Genomic DNA, 21,653 nt, shown 5'->3' with positions numbered 1-21,653 from the left:
GCATGGCATAAGAACAATGCATGTTTAGAAAAATATATCTGCAAATGTATTTTCAGAATACACTATACATTCACTGAACCTCTACTCGGTATTAAACATTTACAATTCAAATGTGTCTCTCACAACACTCTGCATCACAAAAAAAATGGAAGTAAGCAAAAGGACCAGAGTGACTGGGCCCTCGTCAACAGAATCTGAGACACGGTCAGAGTTTCCATTAAATCTGTAAAGTTCAGCATCAACTTTCATCAGGAGAAAGGTGTAGGCAGACATCTTGGTAGAACAGGCAGGCGACCTGAGGTGTCTTCATTTGTAATTCATATTCTATGACCAGTTAGGGTGTTTTACATGGTTAAGACATGAAAACACACCCTTTTTTTCCCAGACAAAATATCCAGTCATTCACATTCGGTTGACTGGATTTTTCTTTGGACAAAAACAAACATGGACAACCTACAACCACTCAGATTCTTCCCTAAAACATACTGATGAAACCTAAGAACATGTTTTTCTTATCATCACAGTATCATTTGCCTAATTGTTGGGGTGGTTTCTCTATCTCAATATCCATACAGCCTTATTTAGTTGTTTTTAATATGTTGGATACTATGTCATAAACAAACTGGGCTTAATATGTAGCAGAGGATTCGTCTCTATCACTACAGTTTTGGGCCACTGGTTTATGTATCCAAATGGTAAAGACTGATGCATTCTCCAGTCCTCAAAACATCATAACCAATAACCAATAATGATGATCTCTTGATACAGGAGTCAAAATGCCACAATCATAGGTGCAATCTCCTTTCTTTTTCTTTTTCTTTTTTAAACACAAAAAAATAAATAATTCCAAGAAAAGCAGAAATGCTGAATATTTGGTTTGAATGTCAGAGGTATTGAAACGGAGTGAGTCATTTTCCACGATTGAGTCAATTAAGCTCAAAGAAAGAGAAGTGGCTGTGTCTCCATAGCTTAGACGTTGCTGGTGTGTCTCCATCGCAGACACGCGCTGTATCTCTGTCCGTGTGTCTTTGAGGAGTCCGTCCAGGCCGAGCGGCCCTCAGTACCCGGCCGGATAGCCTCCTTTCCTGGGGTCGGACTCGGCGCAGAGGCGCTCTCCCTGCCGCACCACCGCCTGCACCACCGAGTCTGGAGTGGGCAGAAGCTCCGTCACGTGGTTCTTCTGGGCCAGGCCGTCCAGGACGCTCTGCCACGCCATCATCATCAGAGTTATCATCATCGCTATCATCATCCTCATCATTATCATCATCATCAACATCATCACTATCATCGTCACCATCATCATTATCATCATCAACATCATCATCAACCTCATAATGTTTATCATCCTTAACATCAGCGTCACACACACACACATACACACACACACACACTTAAAGGGGCAATAAGAATTTTTACTGCCCCCATAACAAACATTTACCATAATATATCTGCAAGGGGTTGATCAATACCAATGACTCAACGATTTTCTTGCCAGGTGCTGACAAGTTCTATCACACAATGAGATAGAGATCATTCCTACTGGTCAACAATAGAGGTCGATAAAGTTCATAGATTACTTAATGCCCCTTTAATCCTGTTATTCATACAATATTCTATATACACTCATCATATGCTCCACATGTAGCTTTGCATGCAGTATAAGTGTCTGTGTGTGTGCGACATACCTTTTCAAAGCCCTGCTCCGCCACTGTCATGTTTGGGTTGAGCTGATTGTGAACCCGAGGCTCTGTCACGGCTTTCTTTAGGTCGTAGTTGAAGAACAAGGAGTTGAGGATGACCTGTGTTCAGCAGGAGAGTGTGAGACATGTTGCATCAGAGAAGTGTGCGTGAGTCTCTGCAGCGTGGAGATGCATGTGAATGGGGCAGACTTACTAAGGCAGTGGCTGTGGTGATTTTTGTTCCTCCAGAGGCTCCTACCACCATTTTCACTCTGTTGTCTTTGTCAAAGATGATAGTAGGGCACATGGAAGAGAGCGGCCTCTTGCCTACAACAGATTAACAGAATGTGGCTATGGCTGTTTTATGAATAAATGCTTTATTGTTATATTTTGTTTTACAGGTGCTACATGCAGCATCAGTTTTGAGACAGTAGTATAATTACAGTAAACAAACAAGACCATCGCTGAGTAGATTGGCAGTTTCTACTGGCCTCTACACTGCATTTTAGGCCAGGTCTGGAGGGAAATCTGCTGGATTGCTTTATGGCACAAAGCAGGGAGACGGCAGATGGTGGATTGAAGTGAAAAGCCAATGGAAAAAGCACTTCCAACATGTTTATCCTCTTCAGTAAAGCCAAGGAGAAAACAAACGCATGCAGGGCGATGTCAGGGTGGGGGGACAAGTAACAACATTCTTTTTGTCACAGGAAGCAACAGGTTTTATGAGAAATGTAGTCTTAATTTTGAGACACTAGCACTAACAATGCTACTGGCATGAGATAGAGGCCACCAATCATCTCCACCATGGTCTCATTTTATTACAGTAATTATATCATAGTTAATTTGTTGTCAATATGTTATATTGACGTTTAAAACTGCAACACATAGCACCGTTAAAGTCTGTGTCAGTCTGTTTGATCTATCAATATTGTGCTGCTCATGACACTATGAACTTCCCTATTAGGAATTAAGTATCTATCAATCCACTCATCAGCCCATCCATCCATCCATCAATCAATCAAGCTCAGTGTCCAGAAGTTATAGCCCAAACTGTTCGATTAAGACATCAGTGTGTGCAGCATGACAGTCCAGCGCGGCCACACCTGGTTGGATGAAGTTGTTGGGGGAGGGAGGGATCCCAAAACCATTGGTCATGTGTGGGGAGCTGAAGTCATCCATCTCATCGTTGAAAATGATGCCAGTCGATCTGGACATGACTTTGGAACCAAAGCTGAGGAGGTAGAACGGGATTTAGTCATGATGAGTGAGTGATACAATCTGGATTGGATGTAAAAGTCAGTGAAGGTTAGTGGTAAAACTGTGTTCACTGGATAGTTACATTGTATCTCACCACTGTCAGGCAACAACCCAGTCATTACACTGTTTTTGTTTGAAATGAAAAGTAGCCCTACATGACAATTTATGGCTTGAGCAAGTTTTATGACCCAGGGCAGAAGAAAGACATTCAAAATCCATTATATAGTTTCAAGAAACGCACTAGCATTAATCTGAAAGAAAGGCTGTTTTTCAAATGAAAACTTGACTTCTTGGACACACTGACAGTGATTTGATATATTAGGTCTGTCTGTTGGACAAACTGCCCTGCGTGTTTGGACCTGCAGGAATCTTACTACAGATTGATGGTGCTGGTGGCCGCCACGGCGCTTCCATCCTCAGCGATGACGGACAGGTGAGCCGTCCCGTGGTTGTCTGGGACAAAATACTCTGGCTCGTAGTAGCTGTCTGGGTGGGTGGTGTCGTCCGTAATTTTACTCCTGATGCCGTCAGCAAAGTAGTCTGAGGTCATGTTGTGGATGAGCTGAGGAGAACAAAGCAATCAGTCACAGCGGGACTTCCTGAATGTTTGCCTGGAAGATCATGAAGCAGCAGAGCACCTATCCTTACCGCGTAATGATGTAGAAAACACTACCTGAATTTTAAATCGGTGTTGTTTGTATTCAACAATGCTTAGTAAATGGAAAGTAATGCTCTCCCCATGCCGCCTGCCAACAAGGCTTGCCCTTGAGCAAGGCACTTAACCCCGGCCTGCCCCAGTGAAGCGGCTCAGCAGCCAGCAGCAGACGGCTGCGGTCTCGCTGGGCGGCTCCCAGGTGGGGCTGTGTGCAGCTGTAGGAGTGTTGCTGAAAATCAGCACGGACGCTCATAAATAAAGGTTTGAATGATGCTAATTAAAAAATAAAATGAAGGCTCTTACATCGGTGATATTGAGATAACGTGGGTCCCCCAGTCTGCTCCTCTTGGCATAAGCAAACCGAAAAGCCTCTACGATGCGGTGGTATGTCAAGGTCCTTTTCTCTGATGTGGAGACACTTGTGCCTGTGAAGTTGTACCCTGCAAAATACCCACAGGAAATATGTCTAAAGTCTATGAGGAATCACATTTGCTTCTTGCGCTAATCAGGTAATTACATTTCTCCATCATTGTGCCAAAAAGCCTATTCCAGACCCTGTCATTGCGGTGGCAGGTCATTAACTATCACTCTAAATCCTCTCGCAAGCCAAATAACAACATGAACCCTTCCAGCAGATATCCGTGATATGAATCAGCAGGAACGTGTTCAATTTAAGCTGATCTTTAATTTGAAATAAATGATGCCTCTTTTTTTTTTTTTTTTGTTTGTTAAAAGCATGACTGAAGATTCTCTGCCCGAACAGACGGTGTGTTCATGGTGAATTAACTTTGGCAAGCACGGCCGAGTCGGGGTTCTGTATTGTGGTTCCAGAATAGGCGGAGGAACATCCCAGGGAGGACCTGGGGAAACCTGACATCCTTTCTTCTGCATGGCTGCACAAGCACTTGGCCAGGCTGCTCACCATCCACTATGTTGAGTATGAGTGCCAGCACTGGGCCACTGGAGGGGGCGTCTGGGATATACATGGTGTATTCCCCAACGTTCAGCTTCAGGGGATTCTCATTCAGCAGAGGCTGGTACTCCAACAAGTCCTCTAAGGTGATAATCCCACCTGGAAGGAGCACACAAGTGTAAGAATAAACCTAATATGGGAAATGATGGTCATATTATCAAATGCCATTTACTGGTCTTTGTATCATGTTTATATAATGCCTTAGTTTGAGTTTTGTGATGTGCAGTATGGTTCAGAAGTCATTCACCAATCATTCATTCATGTATTTATGCAGAAATCAGTAAACAAGAAGAAGACCTGCTGCCTGGATGTCTTCTACGATGCTCTGTGCCATCGTCCCGTTATAAAACACATCAGGCCCCTCCTCTGCTATTCTTTGGTATGTGTCGGCTAGTTTGGGAAATCTAACAATATCATTTTCCTTCAGGATGTTTTTTTGAGAATCACAGAACACTTCACTGGAACAGAGGAACAAGAGCAGAGGGAAGCAATTAAATTCCAATAGTGTTCATGTCTGGAGAATATGAAGATTAGCAGCAACTCTGTTTTATCTAATAATTTGTGCAGGAATCACAAGAGGTATGATGTGTGTATTCAAGTTATATAATTGGAGAATGCAGCAGAATAAGGGAAGCAATTTCTTAAGTGTTATTTATACAAGCTGCAATTTTTACAATGCAGAAAAAACTTGGGAACATGTTTAGATTTTAAATAGAAGTTGCTGCACTTAAATTTAGCTTGTGCTTTCTTTCGTTAATGTTCTATTCTCACCACATGTTGGCATCTCCTTGAATGGACTCTTTGCTCTTGAAGATGGCGTGAGCCAAGGCCTTTCCTATAGGGAAGCCATCGCGAGCCAAGGCGATGCTCGGCTCAAACAGCTCCTTCCATGGCAGCCTGCCATGTCTCTTGTGTGCCATCTCGTAACCACGGATCTCCCCAGGAATGGCTATGGACAATCCACCTGTCATGCAGAAACAGCACTACTGATATTTGAATTTCACAAGCTCTCTCTGCCCCTTGTCTGACTCAAGGACCGGCATGCTAAGAGGCACCCAGGCTGGGACAAGAGGCTCTGAGGCATTCAGATTTGCTGTTTTATTATTGTACTGTGCCCTGTATAACCAGCAGAGGGTACAAGGGAAAATATTGTAAGGTTGTTAAGGATGATGGAACATCCAAGAGGCGGCCTGGATGTCTTTGAAACCAGAATATATTATCCTCTAAATCCTTCTCTAGCACTGATGCCACAATAGAGTTACTGGTATTACAGTAGCTGCTTCAATATTACAATGTGGCGTTATGTCAGATCTGTGTCGAATGAAACCTCATCTCCCCTGCGCCTGGGAAATACTCCAACACAGTGCAGCCAGTCAGTACCTTTACGAGAGAGCTGGGTGTTGTTGCCAAACATGTCTTCAGTGGCGTTCATGGGCGCCGTCTCCCTCGCATCGATGGTTTCAACCTTCCCTGTTGAGCAGGGAGCGGGGACAGATTGATGAGGGGGGGTTTGGCTCGGGTAATTACATTAGGAAGCTGTGACACAGACACACGCTCACCTGTGGAAGCGTTATAGATGACAAAGAAGAGCCCCCCTCCGATGCCCATGCTGTGAGCGTTCAGGAGTCCAACGCAGAGCAAGGCGGCGATGGAGGCATCCACAGCTGAGCCATTCTTCTTCAGAATGTCCCTGAGAGCACAAACACACACACACACACGTTACAGAACACAGGGAGGAGGGAGCGTATGCCTCTCCGAAGTGTTTCAGCCTCTTGACGCACGACTCACCTCCCCACTTCTGAACACGTTCCCGCATCGGCAGCCACGGCAGCCTTGGAGTAGAAGTGGTCCGCAGGGGGGGTGGTGCTCTTCTTCCCAAAGCCCATGAACACCCCGAGGAACAGGCCCACTGCAGCCACCAGCAGGACCACCAGCCCAGCCACCAGGGACTTCCTGACCATTTTCCTGCCCGGGAAATTCAACACGCCGTACAGTCAGACAGGATCCCGAACACCTACGCTACGGCTTCAGAGACGAGTGGCAGGCAGCAGCAGAACGTTCTGCCTCCTCCACTTCCAGACGCCTCCTAGCATCATTTTCACTGTGGTCACCTGAATCATCACATGAATCAACATGTGCTCTAGCCGTGTCATTATGTTGTTTTTTTTCTCAAGAAAGGAGAGCAGGTAGTCGACTCGCCTTAATGTTTTTTATGTGCCTGGACAGTGGGAAGGTAGAGGACAGGAGAGGACAAAGGAGAGCGTCAGCAGTAATGCCATGGTGGTTATTATGTCCAGCGTCAGTCACAGGTGGTCTAACATTGTGCGTCATCTATGGCTTTCAGCTGCTAGTTAGCTCAGATGACACGCTGTGATGATGTGGTGCCTAATGTCCATGAGCAAAATCTATCTGGATGATAAGCATATGTTTAATTTGCAAATGTTTATGACACTCCTGAAGAGATCTGAAATGCCAAATCATCACGACAGCTTGAATCTAATTACTATTATGAGGAGTTAATTTCCATAACACTGTATGTCCAATTTGGAGGGAAAAATCATTACCTGGACTTTATCGTTCAATAGCTCTAACATATTTTATTTATTTATATATTTCTATTTATTTAATTATATAACTAGGTAAGTGCCATCGAGATTAAAAGTCTCTTTTTTGCTGGCATCTTGACCTGGGAGACCTTGACAAGGCAGCAGCGGTACAGAAAGTTACAGACAGAAAAAGCAAAGACAAGGACAAGGAGAGAGAAGGAAGGAAAGACACAGAGGGAGAGAGAGAGAGGGAGGGAGAGAGAGAGAGAGAGAGAGAGAGAGAGAGAGAGAGAGAGAGAAAGAGCGGCAGCGAGGGCAGAGATCATGAAGATTTTCTTCCAGAAACTCTGTTGGAGCTGTTGAGACTGTCAGCAATGAATTCTGGGACTTCAGACTATACTGAGCTCCACATTTCTGACTAACAGACATATAAGTACCCAGAAAGCTTTCCCAGAATATCCTGATAGAGCATCCATCCATAAAATTGTTGGCATTTTGTCACCAGAGGACTTAAGTTACCCTCTATTCCTTAAAAAAAAAATCCTATAATTTTGTCCTATCCATCATTTTGTAAAAGTAGATACCACTCTTTTCAAATAGTGGATATCTCGTGTTGGAATTGAAACTCTCGAGTTTGTCTTTCTAATCCTCTGTAACCTTCCACTCCGTTGTGATATGCATCTGGCAGGCTTGCCAAAGTGAAGGTGAGGGTGATCTGTTTACAGATGCAGGTGGTGTTCTGCCCTGGCTCGGGGCTGTGTGATTGGCTGAGCCGGCAGCGGTGCCACGCACAGGAGCGGTGTCACAGTCTATTTGGCTTATTCTGCCGGCGTCCTCAGACCGATTGAGATGCCTGAGCCTTCACCCGGCAGCGCGGGCCCAAGCTGGCAGCATTAGTGACAGGAGCGTCTCAACAGCAAATACCCCTCTGTGTTACCTCAGCTAATCCACCATGCACTCCTGTTGCTGGGCCACACTGATAAAGCACCGGCGCAGGAGCCTGTGGGCCGCTGCTGCTGCTGCTGCTGCTGCTGCGATCCTGTCTAAATCTAATCACTGCTATCCTGCTCTGGATCTCCCAGGTTCACAGCTGCCCCAAGGAGCTGGAGCTTATTTAATGGACAGAGCTGATTTATACTAGCGGAAGAGGACAATTATATATCTGTTTGTTGCAGATCACACAGGCCTTGCTTTGGCTTTACAGAGGGAGACCTGTCTGTGGCTGTACGCTCAGCAACAAATCACATCATAGACTAATGCTGTTCCGCGGTGAGAGGTGAACCCACATGAACGCTTAGAGTAGAGAGATGACCACTATGAAGTAAGAGGTGACATCATGTGTTTTTCTTACTGGGTGACTGCAGTCCTTTAACGATAGGGCTCCACAAACAGGCTCTGTCTCGGACTTGTGTATGTGTTACAAATATAAGCTGGAAATTCAACTTCTCATTTCTCCGCTCAAGCAGATATGGATGGATGGATGGATGGATGGATGGATGGACTCATTCAGTATGGATCAATGGGCGTAGCGGGGCACAAACACTGCCAAGGCTTGACGTTTGATTCTCACTGGTGCCACGCATACTAATAATGCACTCATGGCACTGCAAGATGCTTTGGATCAAATGCCATGTGTTTACTTCAAAGCACCAACTCCAAGAGTGTTGTGCACATGAAAGATTTTCCCTTTGTGTGGATTTCAAGAGGTCTAATGAAAAGATAACAGCAGAGAACAACAGAAGAACAATTAAGTTTGAGAGTCAATTTAGCATGTGTTGTGAAAATGAGTTATTTGATCGACATTGCTTGGAATCAAGTTGTTACAAGCTGTGACATTACCAATGAGTCACTTGGTGATGGTACATGAAATTAAGGAGACCAGTCAATCATCATCACCTCAAGGAAAATATGGTAATACAGTTGGCCAGGCCCAAGGAGGCCATCCAGAGGAGGGATATATTTATTAAGAGAGCAAGATCAACCAAAATATGAATCGTTTTGTTAAAATTGTATCCCAAGGAACCCCTTCTGAGAAGATTTTTGTTGTTAGATAGTTTTAACGCATTATATACTGTAAGTGGGAATGGGGCAGTGAAACCTCTGATCCAAATATTCCTTTCTCATCTCTCCCAACATGCTAATCTCTCCTGAATGAAATAATAGTGACATTAAACTATTCCTCATTTTGCTGGGGGACTTATAAGACACATAGCATACTGATCCATATGACACCATGGCACATTGGGTTGTGGATGTTCTTCAAAAAATTACAAAGATTTTGTGGACTTGTGCAATGGCTATATTGGCTCCAAGGTTGCCAAAAGAAAAACACATGTTTATATGAGGCCAATGGTACTATTTGTATGGGAGAGCACAACTGAGAATCAGCTCTAAAGACCAAGGGTAAATGTGACCAATACATAAGATAACTGACCTAGATAAAAATGCTTCAAACTCCCGAAATACAAAGTCACTCTGAAACAAACATGATCTGACAGGTCGCGCACAGACTGCGCTTGTCGCACGGTCGCCTAAAGAAAAGGCATTAAACACAACCTTGACACGCTTTATTCTTTTATTCTCTCTTGTCGCTGCACAGAGGGAAAAAAAATTCAAGCCTGGGAGGAGAGACGCGCAACGGGCGCAGGATGCTGGGATTGGTCGGACGCTCCACGTTGCACAAACCTAAACAGCAGCGTAAAAAAAAAAGCAGGGACGGCCGGAGGATGAGGCAACCGGAGCATCCTCATCATCCGAGGCAGGCGCACGTAGCCCACGGTGGGGAATCAAAATAGCAGTGTGTGACGGGCGCATCAGAGAACGGCGATAAATTAGACAGTCGAGGGATATTCTTGTGTCTCTTCTGGATCGTCTTTTCTGATCGTGGCAAACGCAGCTCGGGGTTGCAGCCAGACGGCACGGCGTTGTTTTCAACCAGGAGCATCCGCTGCCCAGAATTGTGGCTGATCATGGGTTCGTCCTTTTATTAACATTGTTGAAGCTGCAACAACAACAACAAAAATTAAGCCTGCATCTCTAGAAAATAACATGGGTTCCAGGCTGAGCAGACAGAGCAGTCTGGACAATGAGAATTTTTCCAAAAAGCGACGCAAGCATCTAGATAGCACAGGAGAGAGCGACAGGGGCAGTCGGGGCGGCGGGGACTTTCTGTTTGCACTGATGCTGAAATCAGACAAACTGCCTGGGATGCTGCGGAGGACCAACCACAGCCCGTACATGCGGCGAGTGGCGTGGATCAAAGAGATACAGAAGCTACTCCGCGACCGCAGGATAGAGCAGGCGACCGACGTGCTCAAATTACTGAGGAAGGTAAGGAGAAACTACAGCAGGTTGCGTCCTTGGCCTCGGTGCGCACTGCAAGTCAGACTTGTTTACCCATACGTTACTGGGTTGCATTTAGACGCCTGCTTGGATCACGTGATGCAGCTATACATCCTTCATGTGCATCCCATAGCAACAGATGGGAAATTGAAGCAAGCAGGGAGTGTTATGTGTGGATGAGACCCGGTTTGATTTGACTTGTTGTGTTGGTCCAGGTCAGCTGCTGTCCTGCCAGCCAACAGGTGCCTCTGCTGCAGGCTCCTCTCTGCACCATAGCTCCATATGCTCTGACCTTTGACCCTAACCCAGCTTGCCCGGCTCACCTCATCCCTCATTTTGCCTCTGGGTGTCTCCGCATGACCCCGCCGCTTCCACCGTCCCTCCCAAAAGTATTTTTTTTTTTTTTTAGAGAAAGTAGGCCATTCACAGAGCGATGCACCTATGACACATTGTTTCAGCAGCAGGCACAGTGTGACTCACCCGAGTTCACTCTCTCCCTGGGTATAACTGTGGTTTTATGTTGGCATTTAATTCGAAAAAGGATAATCTGCGCATTAAATTGTGGAAATTGTCAAATTGTGCCCAGTATTTCATTGCTTTCTGTCAAATTTCATTGTTTTTAGATTGGATCTGGACATTCCCTCTGGCTCCCTCTCCATCATCCTCTCTACATCTCTGCTTTTATCCTCCTCTGTGGTCAGAGTCTCACCTCTCCCTAGGCTGTCTAACGCTCCCATTAGAGCAACCTGCCCCCCCACCCCCCACCCCCTCCACCCCTCTCTAGTCCTAATGTCTCTTTCTCTGTAATGGACCTGTGCTCCAGCAGCAACACTGTGAGCCCCAGACTCCTGTATTTCACAATACAAAATGATTCCGCGTCATAAGGATTTATTAACTCTCACTTTCTTGAACAGGAAGTCCACAAAATTTAAAATCCAGATAGCTGTGATGCTTGTATTGTTGTAACAGAAATATCTTTTCATATTTGCTCATGCATATCGCTGTCATGTGAAAACCTTGTAACTCCAGTTTCAGTGATTTTCCTGTTTTCACTTCAGCTGAAGGATTACATGCTCCTCCATGGGTTGAGCAAATCCTCCAACCTCTTTGGCTTATGAAAGCCTTTCAAAACCAATTGGATAACGTGAAAAATGCATTGTCATCAAGCTAAAAGCAAGGCTGTCCTTCTGACATTTTGGAGATACAAGGTTTTCACCCAACAGCAACAATATGCAGTTACAGGTAGCTAATCTAATATGTGTGTGATATGGAGTATTACACAAGGTTCAGCTCATATACGGTGTAAATTATGCATTGATTTCTGTTTTCTCTCATCAGTGTTGGATTTCACTGCGAGGGGATTTATTTTTAAAGCATTTCAGTGCCTGCAATGGGATTTGCAGTATTATAACATACATAATAGAATATGTAGGTGTATTAAAGCTGTGACAGCAGCTGTGGCGGTCTCATTTGTTTGCCGGCTCTTAGGCTCCCCTCTCTCCTTTAGTTGTCGGCCAATCCAATGTTAATTACTTTGAAGACTTGACAGAGGAGAGCGTGGAACCTCCTTAATCAAGCCAAGGAGATAAACTGAGCGGCCTAGGCTGCACGACAGCCACATCACAGGGGAGCGGGGCTCGCTTCTTCCAAATGAGCTCCACTTTTATTAAATAAGCCTTTACTTTATCATTACTCCCAGCATCGCAAGTAGGCAGATGTCTCAGACATTCTATTCTGGTATCTATCTCCATTTAAAAGGAGTTCAACACAGAGTTCAGTTAATTGGCGTGTTACAATGTGGCAGTATCTTCAGCTGAGCTCTGCTACAGATATGAAAGGACACTGAGCTTTGCCGCAGATAGGAAAGGGACTCATGTCTTCATGCCGTGCTCGCACACAAGAATTGATCATGTCTAAACTCAGAAGTGAGTTATTTTTATACCTTGCCTCTCAGAAGGAGAGAAGCAGCTTCTCCCCCGCCTTGGGTTGAGTCTGTGTTTACTGTTGCCCTTGTTAAAAGGGTAGCCAGTAATGTGGAGCTGCCAGCCTCCCACTCAAACTGTCTATTACAATCAATGCCGATTGTGTTCTGAGTAAATGTATGTGTCTGAGTGTCTGAGTGTGTGTGTGTGTGTGTGTGTGTGTGCAGGTGCGTGCGTGTGTGTATGCATCCGTGTCTCACAGGCTTTCTACTCTCATTAAAGTTGCATGGGCTGCATGAGTGCTTGACCCTGTCATCATGGTTTGCCTCATTAGGACCTTCAGGATGGAAGGTGTTGATTCAGATCCATGTGATGAAGGCAGACAGGGGGAAAGAGCGTACTGTACTTCTCAGTTCAATACACACAGCTGCATCGCTCACTGTTCGTCTTCTCATTATACTCAAAAGGTCATCGGAAGTCTTCCCCTTTTCTAGCTGCTTTGATTCGTGTTTATTGCGGACCACATTTGACTCATCATGTCCTAATGCAACCCGCCATGACGGCTGTCAATTCTGACCCGTTTATAGAATATTTATGTGGCGCACAGATGTTTTAATCACATTTACTGAAACTCTAACCTTTTAAAATGCCACTGTCTTCTTTTATGAGGGAGAAAGAATCATCCACAGTGATAAAGGGTCTAGAGATTCCTTTTTTTCCCCCAAAATAACATACAGCATTGGGAATATATCCTGGCTGCAGGTTGAAAACCTTGTATCTCCAAAATGTCAGCTTTCCCAGAAAAACAGGCTTGTTTATAGCTTGACCACCATTCATTTTTGAGTTTTTCCAGTGGAGTTTTGAATAGAACATTTCATTTCATTTATTTATGTGGCTCAAGACCATGATGACAAACAAAGATGGCAGAATGCATGTAATCCTTCAGTTGTAGTGAAAAAAAAATGACAATCACTAAAATTTGATTTCTGAGGTTTTCACATGACAACAGCGATATCAGTCGGGAGCAGTCTTGTTTATGCGCACGCACTGTGGCATGTTGGGAAATTCTCTGTGGCTCAGTGCCATAGAGGGGAGATTATGTATGCCAAAAGACCTAGTTCCTACTGCAACTCCCCCTAGATTTCACTTTCCTTCTGTAGATAAAAGCTCTTGTCTCCTTTAATGAATATTTAAAACAAAACACTTCTTTTATCTCTCCATTTTGAATCGCATTGCCCTTGACACTGCATGGACCTGTTTTCATAAGTATTGCAGTTGTGTTTTTTCTTTAGGTCCAAAGCCATGCTGCTAGATATTTAAATCTTTAGCATAATTCACAACTGTGATTCTGATTCTCCTCATCTTGTCTGGTTTGGTAGGATCTGGGCTTGGAAGGCACCTCGCTCAATGACATCTTATACAAGAACGCCGCCTTCCTCAACCTGGTGGACCCAATCTCCCATGAGCTGCTGCTCAGCTTGGCCCGGGAGATGCAGTGCCCGAAGAAGGTCAGCCTTCCACACCACTCACTTCACTGTGCTTTCCCTTCTCACACAGAAGAAATCAAGCTTTATGTTAGTATTCTGCAAATGTAGGCATTTTCCTAAAAAATATCCCCCAGATGGTTTTCTGTTGTTCTATGAGTTCTCAGTAATGAGTTCTCAAGATCAATGAAAATGCAATCTGAGGATGTCATCGACTTGCATTGCTTCAGACGGTTGAAAGAAATCTTGCAGACAGACGTTTTCCTGCTAAGCATCTAGAATTATGAAGCACATTTTAGCCAGTTGATATGGATCCTGGAAAATGACTGCTCATAACGCTTTCTTTCAACCAGTGCAGTTTGTTGATTTTGTAGGAGTCATAACTGAAAAGTCATGAAACAACAGGAAAATTTTTCAGGAAATTGTTTACTTCTGCAAAATAACAATTTGGAATGTTAAGCCTCGGGGAATCAAGCGAGCGAGCACCGTAAATAGAGAGAGTCGTGTTTTATGCACACGGAGAGGAATTCATAAATCATTGTGTGTCTTAACCTCTAACAGTGAAATGATTAATTATTTTGATGTAGGCAATGGCTACCAAAAGCGACAACATAACAAACATGACTAATGAGCAGAACTGAGTTTACCAGTGGCTGTGCTGAGTCTCACCTCACCTCTGCTCTTCCTGTGTGTTTCCCACTGATGCACACTGCATGTGATTAGATTTTCTTGCTCCGGCAAGGCACCTAAATTGTGTTTTGTTCAGGAATAGCTCAAGGCGTCGGAGATAATAACAAGCCTTTGTCCTGTTTGTGTTAAGGATCTTGCGGTTGCCCGTTGATAACCGCTGAAGTTTCGGGAAACAGAGAAAACTACTGTTATGACCAGCGACCAAAACCTAGATAAGGCAACTGCAGTGTGAAACAATGAGATGTAGGGATTTGTGCACAGAATGTATCTTCTTCCAAGAGAGACAGCACACAGAAAGTCTCATATTGAAAGATGCTGCTTCGTTATTGTTTGCCGCTTTACTAATCCATACTTTCTGGCATTTGCTACAGGACACAGACACCATAAAGTCCTCTGATAAGATTTGCCGACAGCTGATCTACCACCTGACCCCGCACTCCAAGTGGCTGAGGCAGAGCATGTCCAGACGGAAATCCCAAGCCTGGTAAGCCCTTCTGTCCAGACACCCAGTCCGTAATAAATCTGCCGCTCCGCACAACAGAAGACGGCGCTCGGCCTCATGTAGCGCCGCTCGGATTTCCATCTTCGGAGCTGACATTGAACTAGGACAGAGCTGGCCACAGGCTGACCTGACGGGAACGCCATGGTAACCACAGCTGTCAATCATCCTTCTGTTAAGTGCTCAGGTCCGTGCAGGGGATGTGCACCGCCACTGGCCACTCTTCAAAAGTGGCACAGCAACAAATGTGTCCATCTGGTTATTTTTAAGAGGGTCACGTTAAAAAAAAAAAAAATTCCTCTTGTTTCGATGAAAGCATTTTCTTAGAATGAATTGCTTTTGATGTGCAAATGATGAATGCGGAATTAGCTTGTGTGCAAGCTTGTGCGCCTAGGTGTTGTCTGGTAATCCTATTCATGAAAAGAAACAGGATATCACGAGGCTTGTTAATGTAATCGCTTATTCTACAGATGGATAGACAGTGCGCATAATGCATTCATTTTCTGGAGATGAGAATAATCTCGGAGTGGGAAAAGCAGGACAATGCGAACGCAGCGAGAGGAGACAGATTCATTACGACTTAGTGGTCGGTATCAACGTGGAGAATCAGAGAAAAGGGAATACATATTCACACGGATCAGACGCTTCACTGTCTCCCCGCACGAGCGAGCGTTTGTTGTGCCTGTGGACATTTAATTCAGCCCAAAAGAGGAGAGACACTGGATTTAACAGACACTGACAGCAGCTCTGAGAATGTGCAGATATATACCATCGCTGAATTCCTAGCTGAAGGGCTTCGTTTTACTTAGTCATGTTGTTGGCTTCATAAAACCTGCAGAGAGAGAGACGGTCTGACACTGGCTGAGACAGCAGGAGCAACATTAATCATTAAAGCAAAAGATCCACCCTAAAACAGAATTTGAATACAGTGTGTTGCCACTGACAGCTTCAGCTGTGTACATGAACAACTCCCTGTCAGAGCTGGAAACAAAAAAGACCGGTGACACTTACTTCTCCATTGACTATGAGTGGGAGATTGACTTAGTGGGAACTGACAGTGAGTTTCCAGACAGGCTGATGCATTTTCTGGTTTAGAAGTGTTAGAACTATGAAATAATGTCTGAGTTGTCTGAGTGCAAAGTCAAGCTCCCATTCATTGTCAATGGAGAGCAGCTCCAGAAAGTTTCTCTTGGTTACAGCTCAGATTAAAGTGACGGTCCTGTGGATTCTGTGGAGTTTCAGGAGAAAGCTGTTCGTGTTAATAAATATGAATCGAATTGTCCAAGATAATAGGAATAGCATGTCATAAATAATGTTTTAGGGTGGATTTTACCTCCGTTTAACTTCCGCCCTTGTTCGGCTGCAGGCGGACTACTCTCCTCCGTCTAAAAATGCCTCCGTCTCACCTCTCTAAGGTTTCCCTGTACTCAGAGGAAACAGAAACGTCTCTGTCCTTCTAATGCCACTGGATTGTTCATCCCGTCATTATCCAGCATTAGCACTGCACACTGGTCGCTCTAAATACTGTATACACATTTTGGACTTGAATGCCGCGCTGAATTAATGTCTGAAGCTCACTAATCTCGCTAATCTATCTAACTAGTTTATTTGGGTTTTAGCTAGGAACGGTTATTTCTTTTTTCCCCCACTCCTAATGAAATCAGGAGAGCTTGACAATGGGCTGATGGGAGCGACGACCCAGAATGTCGTTGAGTCGCTCTCACCTTAAGGGTAAGTTCATGTGAGCGTAAAAATTGCCAACATTACCATTCTGTGACCTTTCTCTCTCTTTGATTTTCACACAAATGTCCTCCTGTTATATCTGCAGTATTGGACCTGATAATCACCTGTTTCCTTTGTCACTGAGTGTCATCGCTCACATTCAACTAGAAATAGGCCTATTGAGCATAAAACTGCCAAAACTACCATTCAGTGACCATTCCCTCTACTTTTCACACCACTTTCCTCTCATATATCCACCTTCATTGAAACTTTTCTGTGTTCTTATCTCTTTGTTAGCACTCAAATTTGCTAATAAATATTGAGCAGACTACAGCCCATGTCTGTTAAATCTTCCTAAGGGGGCCATCAGTCACTTCTATTGATAGCTTCGGCTAAAAGCTCCGCTCTGCCAGGAAAATACACAATAAGGCACGATAACAATTTACCCAGACCTTCCACTAATGCTGTCCTACACTCAGTGCATACTCTACTTAGAAATGTCATGCTTTAAGGCAGAAATGCCTTAAAAATATTCAGAAAAAAATGAGGGAAGCCTCACCGAGCAATCTGATTAGATATTCATCTCCTCTTCCTCCAGTCTTTCTCTTCACCCATGAGAGGGCTGAAATGAATAATAGAGCAAAGCTTAAACGTTAATGACTCCGCAAAAACAAAATGGTGCGAGCAGCGCAATAATAGCCCCGGGGACAGTTAAGGAGAAAATGGACTCCTGGAAGATACTTATTTAAAGTTGGATTGAAATGGGATTCATTATGACAGCTATTGTTATCCAGCTGCTTACTAACACATGCACAATTTACAAAGTATTCATTTCATAGTTTTTGTTTTGCCGTTGTTCATTTTTGCATAGCCTATGTATATTTTTACCTCAATTCAATAGCAACAACTAACCCTTCCAATATGAATATTTATGTGAAGAAGTCACAACAGGGATTTGATTTGCTGTTCACTCTCTCTGAATTCAAATGCTGCCACATTATGTTAAATCAATGACACACGGAGACTGATGATCCGTACCTGGAGACGAGGGACACACTTTGTTTCCCCGGTGTTTAAGTGGGAATACTTAATAGATGACTTAAGTACATAATGTGTATTTAATAGATGACTTCCTTATGTAATGGACATTTAATAGATGACTTTAAGTAATGGATATTTAATAGATTACTTGGTTATGCTATGCATGTAGTTTGGTTAGCATCATTTATTACAAAAATGTTGAATACCATTTGCATTATTACATTTTTCCTGTACTGATTTCACTTTTATATTTAGTGTGGTGCATAGAGGGATTACTTCTCCTCAGCCATCTGCTTTGGCCCTCTATTTGGCAAGATGTATGAAGTACATTCAGTACCAAACAGCACAGCCTATTTGTGCTCATAGCAGTTCTGTATTCTGCATGTGGCCAAGTAAGCCACACCTCTGAACCGCCAAAGAAACCACATTAGCTGATTCCTTTTTAAGCTCTTCTATTTTTTTATCTCTCTGATCTATAAATTAGTCTTCTCATTTGCACTGACCCCGACTAGCAATGTTCTTGTGGATGTAATGGCCACAAAAACCGCTCCATCAAACGCTGCTGTCAGTGCCGCCCCTTGTTTCCTTGTATCACATTAGTGTGGAGGAAGGATGAAAGAGGCTGCTGGAGACGAGGCCTCAGAAATCTCTTTTTCTTGCCTCCTGAGCTCAAAAGGACGGGCCCGTCTGACGGAGAGGGAATTGGCTGATCAAAACCCATTCACACCTGCCGGGGAGCCTCGCCTGGCCGCGGCCATTAGGACTCTTGTCCTGCCGGTGAAGATGAGGTTTTCGGTCAAAGAAAAGGCGGCGAGGGCTGGGTGGAGGGGAAGAATAGGGAGGGGGAGGACGTTGTTCTCACGGCGCTTCTATTAGGATTCAGCCGTCTTGACACTGTCTTTATCATATGGGTTCTACGCTCTTACAGCTGATTAAATTCCCGCTAAGCCTGCGTGGCTCGATTAGGGGGGTGCGTCATGCTTCTTTCTGTGTGTTTTGCAAGTTGGGATGGTCTCATATCGAATTCCCACTAATAAAAAACGCGCTTACATGCTCATAATCCACTGTTTTTAATATGAACTAGTAAACACTACACAGCACAACCGGGCACGAAATGTTACCGCAGCCCTCCATTTTCAAAGTGACCAAAAAATACTTCTAAGCATCACAAGTGACAGGTACTGCAATGGATGTCACAGTAAGTCACTGAGTGCCGGCGGATGTTATAATTCACACTGACACTGAATCAGCATTGCAGGCCACTTCAATAACAGCTCAAGTTAAACGCACATCCTTGGGGGAGAAGGGGCACCGGTAAATGGGAATGACTTGAAACAAAAGTGCAAGGCAGTGTGTAAATAATGCACAAATATTATCTGCTGCAGGGTAAAGCCGCATCCGTGGTCATAACATAACTTCTCTGTCAGTTCCATCAGGTGCAACTTCTGAAAGCCAGCGTTGAAGCTACATCAAAGTATCCGAGTATTACGTATATACCAGTCCTGCCTCAGATGCTTGGAGCGCACAAATGTTATCCTGAAAGGCTTTAAAGATTTCCAAAGGCTTGTGCTGTGAGGCTGTGAGGCTGTGGACTGAGACGGACAGATATCCAGCACACACTGACAGCACTGATGAGTCACATTTAATAAAGCCCAACCCTGCCTTTACTGACCAACATACATCTGATGAATCACTTCAATATACTGTGCCATACTCAGCCATCACCCGCATTTTATCTTGAGATGTCTTAAGTCCTCTTAACGCACAAAATTTCTATGTCTTCTTACAATTCTATGAGTTTTGATTCATCTCTCTCCTTTCCTTCTAATCTACTTGACTGTCTTACAATCAGAGTGGCCAAATGTCTTTTACTTAAATTTCATTCCATCTCTTTCTAGACTAGATCATAGTAAGGCTTCTATTTCAGGATTCTCAAACTTCTTTTTTTGCCACACACTCCAATAATAAAGGATTTTGGCTGTGTGATATAAGGAGCTCGGGGCTTCTAGCCCTTAGTGCTTTAAGCTCAGGCTGCTGGCTCGTTCGGATGTTTTGGCTCTTCTGTTTACACTAGTAAATCCCCATGCTGGAGTCTCTATGTCAGCCTTCCGCTCCAAGCCAACCCACCCCCCCTCCCTTTATACAACACAGGAAACACAACATGACACCAGGGTATGTTCCCAGGTCAGGTCGAGGATACACTTGGGGCAAGAATGCTAACATTCAGACCCCGAAGAGCTTTTCGCCCCTGTCCCTCTTCAGCTTAACCCTGACCTGAACTGTTGTATGCATCTTCATGTCAAAGATGCTCCTTAGAAATAACCATACTCTCTTCCCTTTCCTTTTTCCCCTGACAGTCTCAAGACAACCCTACAGAAAAAGCTGTCCAGTGACACGGTCGACTTGTCTGGCATCCCACTGTCCAGTCGGGACGTCCGCCAGGTGGCCTTCTACCTCCAGAACAACGGGGACGCCGTCGTGTCTGTGGACATCAGTTTCACCGAGCTCCACGACGAGAACCTGCGGCTCCTCCTGCCTCTTCTCGGCTCGATGCCTAAACTCAGCACCCTGGCTCTCAACGGCAACCGCCTCACCCTGGCTATAGTCAAAGACCTGACAGAGATGCTGAAAGACCCCAAGAAATTCTCCAGCCTGGCCTGGATAGACCTGGGCAACAACGTGGACATTTTCACCATGCCTCAGCCGCTGCTGGTCGCCCTGCGCCGGCGCTGCAGCCTGAAGAGCAGCCTGCCCACCATCTACGAGTACACCGAGGGCCAGCCCTACTGCTACCACCTGGAGACGTCTATCGAGGAGCCCAGCCACTACGAGGAGGAGGAGGACGACGACGACGACGAGGACGACGAGGACGACATGGGGAACAAGCTGGAGCTGGAGCCGTGGGGCTTGGGGGGGAAGCGTCTCTGCAAAGACTTCACCCTCCACTACTGTGAGAGGTGATGGGGTATTTTCCCGTAGGCTTGCCCCAACTGTGGTTGAAATGTCGTCCCGCAGCACTCTGTTACTTCCTTTGCCCTCTTGCCCTCACACCATGAGCCCAGTCACCCTTCGAGGCACGAGGGAGTCCAGTGCCCACATTGTGAAACCCTTGTCCCGACACGGCAACCAAAGCCTATCTTAACCATCTATGAGTTAACCCACACAAGATGACGGCAAAGTGACAATCACGATGGTGGACTTACTGTGTTGGCGGATGGTGCTCTTGGGAACAAGGTGCGGTTTCATTGGAGGGGGGCTGGAAGAGTTAATGAACCGGTGCTCTCTCTCTCTCCCTCTCTCTCCCTCTCTCTCTCTCTGATAGTGGCAGCTGAGGAGCCAATCCCAAGGAGATTAGATCAATTGGTTGGGTGGAGGAGCAGCATCCCGGTGGTAGGTGAAGTGGAACTAGAGTTCGTTTGGAAACAGTAGATCCCTCTGGGTTCTCTACCAGGACTGAGACTCTCTCTGGCAGGCAGGGCCTAGCTCCACATTGTGTGTTCTCTGTTAATCTCTCAACAAAAGCTATGACACAAGTTCAACAGACTATACAGCCGACGACCCGTCACGTGATACCGGCAAAACTGCTAAGTCAAGACTTTTTGCGTTTTCCCCCCCTTTCGAAATGTCCACTTGTGAATACCCACGCATCACTTGTGTAGATGTAAATGAGGACACAAAACATGGCTCTGTTGTATTTCCACAGGCTATTTTTGTGCACTTTTGGTGAACAAAGCAATCTTAGAAGACAACAGGTAGGACTCAACAATGGGTAGCTGTCACTGATTGTTTTTGTACTTGCCTAAATGCTGATATTCATCTCTTTGTAGTTATTGAATTATTCTA

The 21,653-nt window shown here is 44.8% G+C and overlaps 2 protein-coding genes across 2 annotated transcripts; one reads left to right on the top strand and one right to left on the bottom strand.

Annotated features, from left to right (window-relative positions):
* Nucleotides 1-73: 73 nt before the first annotated feature.
* ggt1a (gamma-glutamyltransferase 1a) lies at nt 74-6,525 on the bottom strand. The gene is made up of 12 exons (XM_071518813.1): nt 6,353-6,525; nt 6,124-6,254; nt 5,945-6,034; nt 5,336-5,528; nt 4,862-5,022; nt 4,514-4,663; nt 3,895-4,031; nt 3,311-3,498; nt 2,783-2,910; nt 1,894-2,006; nt 1,686-1,799; nt 74-1,204 (listed from the first exon to the last, which is right to left on the bottom strand). Exons 1-12 carry the CDS (start codon nt 6,523-6,525, stop codon nt 1,058-1,060), a joined length of 1,725 nt encoding a protein of 574 aa, XP_071374914.1. The 3' UTR covers nt 74-1,057.
* Nucleotides 6,526-10,158: 3,633 nt separating this feature from the next.
* lrrc75ba (leucine rich repeat containing 75Ba) lies at nt 10,159-20,771 on the top strand. Its single transcript, XM_071518831.1, has 4 exons — nt 10,159-10,440; nt 13,754-13,882; nt 14,920-15,032; nt 20,168-20,771. Exons 1-4 carry the CDS (start codon nt 10,159-10,161, stop codon nt 20,769-20,771), a joined length of 1,128 nt encoding a protein of 375 aa, XP_071374932.1.
* Nucleotides 20,772-21,653: the final 882 nt, after the last annotated feature.

The sequence above is a fragment of the Centroberyx affinis genome, unplaced genomic scaffold (assembly GCF_046629955.1).
Source record: "Centroberyx affinis isolate AG114_WGS23_722 - 3 ecotype Tasmania unplaced genomic scaffold, CSIRO-AGI_Caff_v1 ptg000635l_1, whole genome shotgun sequence".
Lineage (NCBI taxonomy): Eukaryota > Metazoa > Chordata > Actinopteri > Beryciformes > Berycidae > Centroberyx > Centroberyx affinis.
Note: the sequence above shows the minus strand (reverse complement) of the source record. Positions and strands in the feature narration are given on the sequence as shown.

What these genes read in the sequence shown, in the direction of transcription:
- lrrc75ba (XM_071518831.1), top strand. Translation starts at nt 10,159, where the DNA reads ATGGGTTCCAGGCTGAGCAGACAGAGCAGTCTGGACAATGAGAATTTT. An exon ending in AGATGCAGTGCCCGAAGAAG is followed by an intron (nt 13,883 to 14,919) that starts GTCAGCCTTCCA and finishes CATTTGCTACAG; the next exon opens with GACACAGACACCATAAAGTC. An exon ending in AGACGGAAATCCCAAGCCTG is followed by an intron (nt 15,033 to 20,167) that starts GTAAGCCCTTCT and finishes TTCCCCTGACAG; the next exon opens with TCTCAAGACAACCCTACAGA.
- ggt1a (XM_071518813.1), bottom strand. Translation starts at nt 6,525, where the DNA reads ATGGTCAGGAAGTCCCTGGTGGCTGGGCTGGTGGTCCTGCTGGTGGCT. An exon ending in CACCCAGCTCTCTCGTAAAG is followed by an intron (nt 5,529 to 5,944) that starts GTACTGACTGGC and finishes TCTGCATGACAG; the next exon opens with GTGGATTGTCCATAGCCATT. An exon ending in TCACCACAGCCACTGCCTTA is followed by an intron (nt 1,800 to 1,893) that starts GTAAGTCTGCCC and finishes TGCTGAACACAG; the next exon opens with GTCATCCTCAACTCCTTGTT.